This window comes from Perna viridis, chromosome 1 (genome assembly GCF_037379345.1).
Source record: "Perna viridis isolate PV_CMFRI_1.1 ecotype Kerala chromosome 1, ASM3737934v1, whole genome shotgun sequence".
Taxonomy (NCBI): Eukaryota; Metazoa; Mollusca; class Bivalvia; order Mytilida; family Mytilidae; genus Perna; species Perna viridis.
This window is the reverse complement of record NC_142445.1, coordinates 22,085,286-22,100,232: the sequence shown is the minus strand read 5'-3', so window position 1 is coordinate 22,100,232 and position 14,947 is coordinate 22,085,286. Positions and strand designations below refer to the sequence as shown.

The window sequence follows — 14,947 nt, the reverse complement described above, 5'->3', positions numbered from 1 at the left end:
GACTATTACCTCATAACAAATAGGTAAAATAACTTGTTGGAATGCTGCAATATAATCTGCATCGCCTCTTGAACCCTGAAAGTACCAATACATATTTATAAACAACCATTTTAAAAATAAGACATTTTTATAGACTGTTTTTATCAGAATGTTGTTCTGTTTCACAGAGCTTTTAAATATTAAAAATTATCCTATATACTTGTCTTGCTGAAATTTTACAAAAAATATATACTGAAATTAATATCTTTCTTTCCAGATTTACAAAATGAATATATTAATAAAGCTACACAAGGTATATTTTGTAAATCTGCAAATTACAATTCATATTTTCGAAATTACGATTAAGGTATTTTTGAATTTTATGGTCTTAGCAAAGAAATTTTTTCTTATTCTATATTTTAAATCACCTATATAATAACAAAGCTTACATCATTCCAAGCTATATTGACATTATATCCCTGAGCAGACTTTCCACCAATACGCTTATGAAAACCCTCTCCACCATACGGATAAAATGACCCTAGGTCAAACCGGTGAAGTGATATGTATAAAACACTACAATAAAATCATGCAATTAATAAAAAGTAAATAATGTGCAGTAATTATTGTATACTGATGTGTTGGTAAGTGAGTTATAAACATTGTTATTGACTGACAATAGAATGCAAGCTTAAATATGATGATTATTGTCAATACAATACAAAATGCTGCAGTACAACAGTACAATATCTGTCCAATATACTGTATTGGAAGTGGCAATATGACAAATACTGAACTGGTAAAGACAGAATTGCACGGTTTTCCTTATTGGATGAGTTATTAGTCAAGGACTAGCCACACTGGACTGAACACTGTACCTCAGTTCTATAACAAAGCCATCAGGAAAATGAACTGGTAAAGGCAGAATTGTACAGTTTTCCTTATTGGATGAGTTATTAGGCAAGGGCTAGCCATACTGGACTGAACACTGTACCTCAGTTCTATAACATCAGGGAAACTTACAAACCCATCACTATATAGTCCCATTTTGGGGGTATAATAATACAATTGCTAAGTATGTATTACAAAATTTATATGTCAAATCTAGTCTTTCATTCCTAAAAGAACTAATGGTAAGATTTTACAGCAGAAGTTGTTTGTTTTTTTTAATTTTGTTTTCCCATATTTTGAGTCTTTAATAGAAAGAATAATAGAAAAACTACAGGGCCTACATTGTGTCATCATAGAAAAGAGACTGATAAATAACTAAGGGGGCTGACCTTGTGTCATCATAGGAAAGAGACTGACAAATATCTAAGGGGCTGATCTTGTGTCATCATAGGAAAGACAGACAAATAACTAAACGGGACTACCTTGTGACAACATAGAATAAGGCCTACCTTGTGTCATCATAAAACAGAGACTGTAATGCATTACCATGGTGTATATCCCAGTCAATTATTACAATTCTGTAAAGTAAAGCATTTATATATAGTACAAAAATGAAACCTTGGGAGCTAAAATTGATATACTGAATAATGATAATTAATGTCCTGAGATATAAAATTTTAAGTGTACATGCTAACTAAAAGAACTTTGACGGCAGAAAAAAATGCTAATATTTTGTACTTTAGCAGTTGTATCAAGTTTTATATAAATCCCAATTAATTTCCTTGATTTGTAAATTTTATGTTGTTTGGATATCTTTGCTTCTTATATACTTCATATAATTTTTCTTGTCTTTTAAATTTTATGAGAGAGAAAAGGACTACAGATGTGACCAAAAATGCCTGGTGTCTTTTTGTAAAAATCTTCTTCCGAAAATAAAAGAAAGAAATTACTTCACTTCAAGCTATTGTTATCTGAATTTTTCTCTCTATTTTCTTTTTTATTATTTTAGTCTTTTTCACAATAGGTAAACAAAAGATGTAGTATTTGCTGACAGCTCTAATTTATTAAGGTGCAACTAAAATACATTTCTATGAAACATCATTAAACTTCCCATACTATATATACCTCCATACCTTTGGACATTGTATTTTTGTTGAGCATATTTAGCAGCTATTCCAACATTATTAAAAAGACAGAAGCCCATTGTTGTATTAGCTTCAGCATGATGACCTGGTGGCCTATCAATAAAAAGGATTGATCAATTATGGTTTATTGTCCCATTGCAGCTATTTCATGCATATAAGTATGAGAACAATTGACTAATCCAGCATTGTACTAATCAGACATACTGAGCTGGATTTTTATTGTGCTAGCTTACAGAAGCAACAGACAGCAGGTAGGCATGCTACTCCACTTGGACACATTATCATGATACAAAGCCGACCAGTCGTTACTCTTTCCTCTTAAACACTTCGTGCTTTGGGAAGAAGCAGTGACTACCAATTTTAAGTCAATAATATGACTCAGCCAGGCATCAAACCCATGACTCTCAAACCCGAGACGAGCACACTACCCTGAATTACTGATAATGTTTTAATAGGAAGGAAATGTTTAGGCTGTTATTTTGTATTAAAAGTAATTTCATAATACTTTCTTGTTTTAAAAAAGGGGACTGAAAAAAGTAAAGATAATTTATTTCAAAACTTATTCTTATTTCTGTAATTTATAATTACCATTGTCTAAGATACAATTTTTTTATTTTAAAACCATTCAATACATTCAAGTGATACTAAGTCTGAGCAAAACATGATTTACAACAAACCTGATAACAGCTGCCCCACTTTGTGACTGAAAATTGAAAAAGAAAATCATTAATTTTTTTTCTTTCTTTCTAAGATAATTCATCTTTTTAAATAAATCACCTCACCATGGTTTTTTCTTTCAACTAAAACAAAACAAAAAATGCTTTGTTCAGAAGTGGAACCCAGCACAGTAGGGACAAGTATGGACACACAATTCAAACTTCATATAATTTGATTGTTGATTGTGGTTAACATTTGATACAGGATACGAATTTGACCCTTTTTGGCCCCTAAATGCTTCTCATCACAACCTCCAACATACTTTTTGGGTATGGTACTTAGTGGTAGAATTTCAAAGAGATCTATTCCCTTTACTCAAGTTATCATCCAGCAATAAAAAAATTTTGTTTCTGGTCCCATAATTTATTAATTGGGTCAATTTGAAAACCTAAAATCCATTGCAAGGCTCTTTTTGAGGTATGACACAATGTTATACAATTTAGAAGAGATTCATTCACTTTCACTCAAGTTATGTCTGGACATCAAGAAAACTCTTGTTACTGAACCCTTTTTGGCCCATAATTGTTACTTCTTGCAAGTAATAGCCCCCAAAATTAATCTAAGCCCTTCTTTGGTGGTATGGTATATTGTTGTACCATTTGAAAAATATCCAATTACTTAAAGTCTAATTTTTTTTGTCTGGATATCATGAAAATTCTTGTTTCTGGCCCCTTTCTGGCCTCCATTGCTAAACAGTCTTAACCCCAAAATTCCAGTCTGACATTTGTAAAATATAGTGGTGTAAAACAATGGACATTCACAGCTGTCAAAAGGGTCTGCAGTCCTACCACAACACTTGTTACTCCCATAGTGGTATTAATTCAGTGTGGACCCTGAAAAATTTGAAAGATCTTTTGGAGACAATCTGTTCAAGACTATTATCAGAATAAAATAGCATTAAAACCTATGATTTTTCAACAATGTATACTTCTATTCCCCATTCTCAGTTAAAAACCCGACTCAAAAACATTATACATCTTTGTTTTTTCCAAAAAAGGGGGTACACTTAGATACAAATATATAGTTCTTGGTAGAGATTCCTCATACTTTGTGAAAAATAATTCCAAATCATCTTTCAAATATACAGGAGATGATGTTTACAAAATGCTGGAATTTTTAATCGACAACATATTTGTCCAGTGTGGTGGACGCGTTTTTTCAACAAACGGTCGGCATTCCAATAAGAACAAATTGTGCTCCTCTACTTGCAGACCTTTTCCTTCACTCTTATGAGGCTGACTGTATAGCTGACCTGATCCGAAAGAAAGAATATCGTTTAGCTAGATCCTTTAATCTCAGTTTCTGCTATATAGATGACATAATATCTTTAAACAATCCTAATTTCGGGGATTTGATACATTGCATCTACCCCAAAGAACTGAGATAAAGGATACAACAGACACTGCGAGGTCAATCTCATATCTTGACCTACACTTAGAAATCGATGGTAAAGGAAAACTATTGACCAACCTTTACGACAAACGTGATGACTTTTCATTCAGATTTGTCGACTTTCCCTTCATCTGTGGTGACATCCCTTCAGCACCTGCGTATAGTTTTCATATCACAACTCATACGTTATGCCAGAGCTTGCCGAATCTATGCAGACTTTTTGTATTGCGCTAGACTTCTAACAAATAGGCTTCTGGAACAGGGTTATGTTGCTACAAGATTGAAGTCATAACTAAAAAAGTTTTATGGTCGTCATCATGAACTCGTGGATCGCTACAGTCTATCCATCTGTGCCATGAAAACTGATTTGTTCAACATGTCATAGTTTTTCTTTCCTCTTTCATCTACCCCGGATATGACTTTTTATGAACAACTCGGTGGGTGTTCCTAGAAAAGCAGAGGACGCTTACCCTACAGGTGCACCTGGTCCATGCTCCCAGTTTTTAGTGGAGCCCAAGTTGCTCATTTGCTTTTGTTACTTTGTATGTATGATTTTAGTTACTATATATTCTTTGTTGTGTATGTCTGTTTTCCATGTCTGGTCTTTGTCCGTGGATTACATTCTTTTGATTACCGCTATAACCTTGGTTCCCTTGATTACTCTTTCACTGGAATTATATAGTTAAATTCTATGAAATGCTTGTTTTTGGCCCCTAATTCTAAAATGGTTGTAGCCATAACCCCTAAAATCAATACCAATCTTCCTATTGTAGTTTTGAACTTTGTTATAATCTTTATAAATATCAACCAATATATATCCAAGTCATCACATGAAAACCAAGTGTCTAGGGACGACAACACAGACAACAAGGATGGCAGTGCCATACCATTATATGACTGCAATCTTTTGAAGTTGTATAAAAATCAAAAGATCAATTTAAATGAAGCAGATAGAAAAATACAAAAAAAAAACTTTCACTGCCATCAACAGAATTGAAGTTCATGCAGAACAAACAACCAAAAAAAGATGTTTTTACTAGTCAACTTACCTGCCCTGATAAAACACTATCAACAACAGATAACAATGTTCCAACAGACCAGCATGCTGCCTCAAAACTGTCCTACAATACACAATATCACGTTTCTAAAAGTTTCTTTATATTTTATAAAAATCCTACACCATAATGTATTCTTCATGATATATATTTTTTTAAGTCATGTGATAAGCACTGCTTTTAATTTTACATACCAAAATGACAACTGAGTATATGCTGCCATTGCTACAATCTTTTCTACTAGTCTGATCCATGAGTTTTAATTATAACTAAAAGAAAATTTCAAATTGACCACTAAAAAAATAATCAAACCTTCATTACCTGACAAAAATAAACAGATTTATAACTGGTCTGGTACTTAATTAAAGCTTCTGTATCTAATTTTTCTATTTTCTTAAGCTGCCTAACGAAGTCAGGATTATGTGCTAGGGACAACTCTTCATCTGTAGCTTTCCTCCCCTAAAAGTAGTATCAATATACAAATCTCTAAGTTTATTAACGACTTTATTGTAAACACCTTAAAATGAAAAATTATAATCCTTTACTGATATAATCCTGAGAAGTATCTGACAAATATAGAAAGGAAAGTAAAGAAGGGTACACAGCCAAATGTTCTACACATGAAAATCATAGAGTTTGCATCATATGATTATCATATGAATCAAGCATGATATGATAATCATATGTTTCAGTTTACATATCATTATCACATGATTATCATATGATAATCATATGGTTTTGCACAAACATATGATTCTTATATGTTTTCAAGACAAAATTGATATATAAGAATCATTTGATAATCATATGACTATCATATGTAAATTACCATATGATTATCACATGCTGCACATTGAGCTGTGAACCATTTTTTTATGGTTTTCATGGTTGTTAGATTTCCAAAAGAAATGTATACTTTCCATTTAAAACAGACTATACTGAAAATTATGCATTCAAATCACTAAAAACTTACAATATTATGAGATAATGTGACAAAAAGAAATATTTACAAATGTAAGTACCAACACAGAAATTATTGACATAATTACCTTTGTCAACAGACATCTCTTCCAAACACCACTGTCTTTCAGTGATTTACATACATGTGTAAGTCTTTCAGGACATTCCTCAAAACCCCTAAAAAAGATTTTCTTGCATGTAAAGCTTTCATATTAAAATGAAATATGGATGCAAAACTGAAAATAAGAACACAATACCACACCAATTATAAAAAAAAATCAATGAATTTTATTGCCAATGACATTTTTTTTTAATGCTTGATATATAATAAAATAGTACAAATGAAGGAAGAAAATTGTAAAGAAAACAAGAAATTCAGTTGTCAAAATCTAGTTTTTTTTATTATCTAAAGATGCTGACTGATGCAGTTTCTCTTCTGAATGCGGATTCATCAGAAAAACTGGATGGCAAAAATTAAATTTTGTAGTAAAAGAGCAATTAATAGCTTATTCCTGTGGTAAACAGTTGTATTGTATAATACTTGCCCACTACTGAGGTCTTTATGTAAAAGGGACTGCTCAGCATATCCTAAACATACTCTGTAAAAGTAGAACTAAATACTACTGACAAATGTTTTGTAAAAAAAACATCAAAATATCATTGTTACATTCAGCTAAGAAACTTCAAATTTGCTAAATCATGAAAGCTCATTTCTTATTCAAGAAGTCATTAAAAAAAAAAACATCCTCATCTCGTTATGAAGAAAAAAAGTTTGAATCTTTACTAAGTAAGATGAAATATGGTTGGTAAACCAATAATTAAGACTAATATTGTCTAAGACAGTTTTCACAGGGTGTTTTTACGGTTTATTGAAACAAAAGCAATATTTGAATTACCTAAGGGTTCAAATTAAACTACTGAACAGAATAAGATTTTGTTAAAACAAGGAAAATTAATTCACAGATTAACAGCATAAATGTAGTTTAAATATTAATCAGAGTGAAATTCACCATGAACATAGATTGAATATTGGTGTGTTTGGGACAACAAGTAAAAAACTCTTCATAATTTAAAATGAAGACTTGGTGACTGGTTTTTCAGATACTTATGAGTGTAGTTCCCAACTCATAATATACTATTCTTTTTCAACAAACAAAACAAATGGAGATAGAAGTCCTACACTACTTGTTTGGTGCACAGGGATGTACTGGTTCTTTAAGAAGCTCAGCTACTCTTAGTTTCAGCTCCTCCTCAGCATCCAGGTATTCTGGGTTAAAACACTCCTGACTGAGGGAAAAGGTCCGAGGTCTATCGTTAGTGTAAAATTTTACATCCCTCCTGAAATTCAAAATAGGTCAAATTTTAAAAGAGCTGGAAATGTGTTTTCATATGTTAAATATCTAATTAATAAGGAAAGAGACAATGATGCTTCATGGTTTTAACTGATTATGGCCTTAGTGCAAACTCCCATGAAGAGTAAGCATTGGTACCAACTTTCATGATATGTGACCAAATGTGTCTACACAAGACCTAATCATTCATTGTGTCATTAATAAACAAACTAAAAAATTAAAAAGTGATATGCCACTCAACTTTGACCATAATCAACGACATAACAATACCAAACATAATTTCATTACTCCTTTAAGAATATACATGATTATTACTTACTGCGGAGGCCAATCCATAGCACCTTTGAACTCTGACACTACAGAGTCGGCTAATTCTCCTTGATACTGTAGACATTTCCAGTAAGGCCGAATTGTTTTTATCACGTTCAATATTGATTCCCTTGTCCTGAAAAAAAAGATAAATAAGGTAAGTAACTAACAAGAGTTAAAAACAGTTTTTTTTTCCACTTGTAAATGCCAACCAACTGTATGATAATCATTTGTTTCCAAGGATGTGTTGGACTAAAAGGTTCCACTAATTTCACATAATGTTGATTTGCTGATTGATTGTGATGTCCAATAGAAGATATATCAAGTATTTCAAGATAAGAACATTTGTTCAATCGAACACACCCTGCCATGTACATCATTTAATCTCTTTAATACCATGTGCTCGGCAGAAAAGCAGTGATTTCTAATTCTTAAGTCTTGAGTATGACTGGCTGGGAAGCCAATCCATAACCACCCACACACAAGGCAAGCATACTACCAAGAAACCACTGAGCCTATCAGGACATAAGATGTCACTACCATAAATCTAACCTTGGATGTGGTTCTCCAAGAGGTTCCAGTAAAGGACAAGGATCACCTAGTAAAGTCTTTAATGATAAAGCTACACCTTCTGCAAGTGTATCAATACAATATCCACCCTAAAATACAAAAAAAAGAATCAAAACATTTTTTAAAATGAACCAAATTTTAAATAGGAAATTTTCTTAGGAAAAACACTTGTCTCGGTAAAATGTTGGAAGTAATGATTTATTTAGCCCTTGGAAAGTGAATTCTTGATACTAATTTTTCATGAAATATGAGGGAGAGAGGGATTTCTTTTCATCTTTTTAGTGCAACAAACAAGTGATGAGGGTGCTTTTAATATTGTTCATGGCCAGAAAATATGATGAGGGAGGTCCTGTTATTTTCATTTTCATTTTACTGATATGGCAAAAAAAAGTGTATAATGAAGCATCCCAAAGAGACAAAGGAAGACCTGAGAACAAAGAAATTAATGTTAGTAGGGGTAAATTAAAGAACCTTAGTGAGCACGCTCACATACCCCACGTGTCCCCATGTTGGATACTCAAGTAAATTTGTTTGTAAGAGATATACATGTAGAAGGACCCCGATAAAAAAAGGAATAAGAGTGTTTTTTAGGCTTTAGACCTTTATCTTCTAACTAACTTCTGTTACTCAGAATGGTAGTTTCAAACTCCAGACTGTGAATTCTACGAGTTTTAGTTAATCCAAAGTAAATATCATCATAGCGGAACAAAACGTAAACTTGACCTGTAACTAATCATGGTGAACTTATATACCAAAAATCATGTTAATATCTGCAAGCGTTTAAAAAAAAGTCAGGAAAACTTCAAGTTCAAGGCCCGTAATTTCAGTAAAAATCATTGGATCGAAACGAAAGTTAATCCTGACCTGTAACATATCATGGTGAATTTATATATAAAAAATAATGTCATTATCTGCAAGCGTTTAGAAAAAAGTCGCAACTTCATAAGAGGGTATAATGAATCGAATATGATTTGCAATAAAATAAATGAATTTGTACAAATTTTTGATTACTGAAAGCTATTGAAATAACTTCATAAATACAAGCATTCAAAAAGTCATGAAAACTGTTCCTTAATTACAGAAGGATATAATTACAATGTTAAGACAAGGAACCCTTGGGACTCTGTGGCTGGGGCATTAAAGAACAATAAAAACATACTTTATTTCAAAGAAGTAACACCAGTAATTGACCCATATACACTTATTTATTCATGAAAGTAAAGAAACTACTACAGTTTCATTATCTATTCTATTATCTTCACAGTAAATTATTCAATACAATTTAAACATTCCAGATAGCATAAAAGAGTTATCCCGGTAAAATAATAAACTTACCTCTAAAGATAAACATAGTTTTCCACCAGCAAGAGGTTTTAATAAGTTAGTAAAATTAGCAAAACATGATGGGTAAACTTCCATTTCACCCTGAAAATATTAAAGAAAAATATAAATCAAAAAATATATATATCTATATCCATATTTCTTGTATTTTTATTGCAAAGTATTACATGTACTTCATAACTTTTCTGCTGGAAATTAAAATTATTGACAGTATGCTATGTAGATGCAAAACTTTACAAAAGACAAAACTGATGAACAGGTGAAAGACATGGAATGAAAATTTATGTTTTCACAACTTAGAAAGTAGAACAATAACATTACAGAAGTAAATCTTACCTCAGGACAACCTAATGCAGCGTCAAAACCAGCTGATACTATCACAAGTTGAGGGTCAAACTACAAAAAAAAATGTTTAGATATTTAGAATAATGGCAGTTTTGAAGTTGAGATAAAATAACATAGTGAGCTCGATAGTATATCTGTTAACCTTCAGAACAATGGGAGATTCACCCCTACTGACACTCTCATGTGGGAAATTTTTACATAAAAGTAAATTTTTTATGTAAAAATTCAATTATTTTGTATTTTTCACAAAACTATAGTAATTTTAAGCAAAATCTCCTGCAAATCTGAAATTAATTTTTATATGGGAGATTTTGAATTTGAATTGATTTAGTGGAAGTCTCCCCCCTAATGTGGAAGCATTAACAGATATGTCGATAGGGGGAATGGGATGTTCAGTTGAGGTATTAAGTAGCACTCCAGCTAAGGATCATGCAAAATGTGATTCATGGGTAAAAAGCCTATATATTTTTATTTTTGATATTTTGTTTGAAATGTCATACTAAACAGAAATAAACATGTGGCTTTTCATATAACCCATGCTCTTAGGAGATAAAAATTACATTAAATGCACTGTAGATTTCAAAATTAAGGGAGATAACTCTCTAAATGGCACTACAATACAATAGAATCTACTGTATTTTCAATGTCGATTATCTCCTAAGAGCAGGCAGATTTGAATTAATAATTACACATTTCATAGTATAGACCCATAAAACAACTTAATTACAAAAATAAAAATATGTAGCCTTTTTTGGGATGTATCACATTTTTCAGATTTTGCATGATTCTTACAAAGACAGCTACTTAAAAAACAGTGTCAACATTTATTTGATGAAGTGCTGTCATTCAGAAGGTTATCATATTTAAGTACAACTGCAGTAGCTTAAGAAGGAAATAATCTGACAGTAAGAACCATGGAAATATAATTAAGTTGCTGATAATAAATATTCCATGAAATAGTATTCCTTTTATTTATGTACAAGCTTTACTTATCACTTACGCTAGTTTAGCCCCTTTTCTTAAAGGGAAAGACCACCTTTGCATTAAGTTAGGCTCTTATGATAAATCATACCCACATAAACAAAAATAAATAACTTTTTATGCAAAATGCTCAAGGCTATGCAAAGTTTGAAATCCTTGAAATATAAGTGAATAGCCATCTTGCAGAACTCTCCTATCTGAAGGAAGATCATAGCCAGATTTTATTGATTTTTACCGATAGTTTCCGATTGGCTCGTGACGTCACTAAGTCGGTTTGGTACTGATACAAGTACTGCAAATAATATGTAAACAAAGAATATTCCGTAAATATTTCTATGATCATGTTTATCTATCATCAAAACATGATGACTTGTCAAGCTTACGATTGCAGGAATGATAAAAGAGAAATGTTCTAAAAGTTTTTTTACCACCAACACAAACATTCTTCGGAAGTAGCCATAAAATTTTCCTTACAAACACTAGTCATCTGGCTGCAAATCCTGTTGATCGTCAATGATGTCTGATATTTGCTTATACAAGTTGTGCCTCAATCTCTTCTATTTATTTTGGGTTGAAATTATACAGGGAAAAGTCCCAAATTTGCGATTTCTTCGGACATCGTAATCAATTACCTATTTACTTTCACTTTACAAACCAACTTCATGACGTCACAGTTCAACCAGTCATGGTGGCGCCCATAGGCGCAGGAAATTCAAATTTCGTAATTATAAATCTTGATTTATTAATTAAGAAAAGGAAATTAATTTGTTTCAATTTTATTTTCATGAATATTTAACAGATTAGTTTCGATATTTATGACTTGCACAATAACATGGTTTTCTCCTTTAAGTTCAAAACAAATGTCTATGGAAAAGAAATACACCTCCAATAATGCCATACCTTTGAAATATACACCACAAATTCAACCACAACATATAACATGTACTTTACTTTTAATCCTTTACATCAGTTTTCTAAAGAAAGATGATCTTAACACCTAATATCAAACAAAGAAGAACTTTGTGGTTGTGTTGTCACTTCAGTTTTTGTTCATTCATGTTCTCCTGTAATGCTTGTCATGTGATGGATGTTATTAGTATGATGTTCATTTTCGTAAAGGAATCAATAACTGCTTACCATTAAGTTTAATTACTCTCTTTGAGCATGTTGAGTTTAAAGGTTACACATGCTCTTTTGTTGTAAATTGATTGTAAGGAGGTCTCACTAACCACTTCTAAGGTTTTCATTACTTTACATGTTTAAAAAGTAAATTTCATAGTTTCAGTGTGAATTCCCAGGACAAATGACATCTTTAAGTTGCATACCATTGCGAAGTTTGGAAAATAAAGCTTTCCAAAACATTATACTAATGGTATGATGATTGTAGAAATTCTTCACAAATTTACTTCAATAAATAATACTGAAAATCCATATTTTTAACTTATCTGCTAACTGACAGCATGGAGGCAAATTACTCACACATGTAAACAATATTCATACACTTTTGTAATTACAAATATGATTCTTAAGTACACATTCTCAGCTGAATTTTGACTACTTTTGATTAGAATACAGACAAATAATGCGCTTACAATGCATAGATCTATTTTCAGTGTGTTTTTGGTACTACATAGTGGATGGTCATTTGAACCAGAAGTGGTTAATGAGACCTAAGACTACATTAGATCACTACCTAATGAGTATTTTCCCTACATAATGGTTTCTCTAACCAACATGGCTTGTAAGATTTGTCTTTTTTTTTATCAGGAATTTCTATTGTTGAAAAGCATGCAAAACTGATGACAGGTTTGTATTAAGTTTTCTACTTCTGTGTACTTCTAATATAATGCAGTTTTTTTTTTTAGACTTTTCTATCATAGTGTCAATATAGTCAAGCATAATATTTTAACATCACATTTACACATAAGAGGTTTATGTTGATAAGTTTATAGTCTTCACTCTATATATAAATAACCACTTCCTATTCTTCTGAATGGAAGTAAAGGATCCATTCTAAAAAATTCACAAAGTTAAGTGATGAAACTTACAAAATTGATTCATTTAAATGAAAGAAAAAGTATAAACATAACATCATTATATAGAAATGCTAATAACCAATATACTTACTTCATAAGCCACCGGTAGTATAATTTGATGAAATACTGCCATGTAATCACAGTTACCACAGCCTATCTGTTATATATAATGAAAGCATCAAAATTAGGACAAAAATAATTTTTGTATTTCTGGTAAAAAATTTTATGGAGTTGCACATTGTTGTGCTAGGAATACCCTTACTCATACTGGAAATTGATACCAGACGGCACCGTAAATGATTTACACTATAGGCACTATCTATATTAAGTCACACACCAAATTTGAAATCAATCATTCCATTGGGAGCCAAGATAATTGCGACAACATTCATACAGAAGGATGAAATACATAGCCCTCTTTTTCTTGCTTTTCACTGATACAACACAAAAGTCATTTTCTTCACTTCAGCTGTTTATACTCTTTTGAAGAATTTATGTAAATAAGCTTGTGTTGTGTATAAAGTAAAAAACATTTGAGAGAAAAAAATTCTACATAAAAGTATATTCCATACAATGTCTTCTTGTAGTAAATTTTTAAACTTCCCCCATTTTTAATAATGTTATAGGCACATATCATCCACTGGTGGTGAAATTTTAAATTCACAAAAAAGTCTAGCACCAAAACATCATGTAAAACTTGTTTAATCAAGTTACAGTGTATTATGAACAAGTACACTTACCGGTCTGACCAATATAAAAAATATTCTGTAATCCGAATGCTCTCAGAGCAGTTTAGTCCACATGTGGCATATTCACAGACAGTCACAGACAATTGTGATATAGAAGGGGAAATATTCCAGACAAATCAGTATTTTCATATAAACTCACCACATTAATAGGTATATTGATATTATATCCAACACCAGCTCCTTCCCCTATATGATCGTAATCCGACTCCCGTAAATACGGCCACTCTTTACCATCTAAATATTTGTGGACAGACATGTACATTACACTGAAAAGGAAAGGAAATAAAATAGAAAAAAATGATAACACAAGATTACTTAAATAATCTTTTCCTTTTTTTATAACAAATTTCAACATCAACAAGTATTGGAATTTACAGTATTTTAAAATTTTAGTAAACTACTACTATTTCACAGCATTTGTAGTTTTTCATATTATAGGACAAATAAACATTTATGCATATGAATTTGAAAGGCTTCCTGTACATAAAGAAACTGGCTTAATGATAATTGTTTATAGCAGGGATATGCAAGAGTCTCAATTTTTGAGGGATAATATTAAAACATCTTAAATGTTTAAATCAATTGTTAAATATAAATTGATTTACTTACTTAGGATTATCATAGAAACAGTATTGTATTCCTTGACCATGGTGCACATCCCAATCTAATATTAGAACCCTAAAATTAAAAAAAAACATCAAGATAATTGAAAACTTGATTCATTTTAATTGATAATGAAAATTTCTGGAGACAACCAATGCATATACATATCTTACAAGGAATATGCCAGTTGAATATCATCCAGTAATTTAACCACAAAAACAAAATGAATCATTAAAGAATAAAGAAAGAATACAGCAACATTATACAAGTACGGCATGTGATATCATATTTAACGGTTCACATAAAAAGAATTATCCAACCTCGGCCTTGGGCCTTGGTGATATCTGTTTAAAGTGTCCATTAAAGCATGATATTGCATGATTTGAGCTGCCATATTTCTTTTTTATTACATGTCTCTGTAGAAATTTTAAGAATTTCCCATTAAGAGAGTTACGCTTCATCTTGAATTTTAAAACATATATTTTGGTATACATTTACTGTGTTAAAGTATAACCATTTTTT

General features: G+C 31.4%; 1 protein-coding gene across 4 annotated transcripts in view; it reads right to left on the bottom strand.

The window, feature by feature from the left end:
* LOC148627790 (protein deacetylase HDAC6-like) overlaps positions 1-14,947 on the bottom strand; it is a 44,831-nt gene that overhangs the window by 9,230 nt on the left and 20,654 nt on the right. For all 4 annotated transcript variants that reach the window (XM_088579026.1, XM_088579043.1, XM_088579035.1 and 1 more), the window contains exons 8-24: positions 14,432-14,500; positions 13,962-14,088; positions 13,165-13,230; positions 10,048-10,107; positions 9,706-9,795; positions 8,353-8,459; positions 7,811-7,936; positions 7,325-7,477; positions 6,685-6,738; positions 6,229-6,316; positions 5,501-5,638; positions 5,174-5,245; positions 2,693-2,718; positions 2,004-2,108; positions 1,380-1,448; positions 429-555; positions 10-75 (exon numbers count right to left, since the gene is read on the bottom strand). In XM_088579026.1, the coding sequence (XP_088435152.1) occupies positions 10-75; positions 429-555; positions 1,380-1,448; positions 2,004-2,108; positions 2,693-2,718; positions 5,174-5,245; positions 5,501-5,638; positions 6,229-6,316; positions 6,685-6,738; positions 7,325-7,477; positions 7,811-7,936; positions 8,353-8,459; positions 9,706-9,795; positions 10,048-10,107; positions 13,165-13,230; positions 13,962-14,088; positions 14,432-14,500 (1,543 nt within the window). The remainder of the gene's footprint in view (positions 1-9; positions 76-428; positions 556-1,379; positions 1,449-2,003; positions 2,109-2,692; positions 2,719-5,173; positions 5,246-5,500; positions 5,639-6,228; positions 6,317-6,684; positions 6,739-7,324; positions 7,478-7,810; positions 7,937-8,352; positions 8,460-9,705; positions 9,796-10,047; positions 10,108-13,164; positions 13,231-13,961; positions 14,089-14,431; positions 14,501-14,947) is intronic.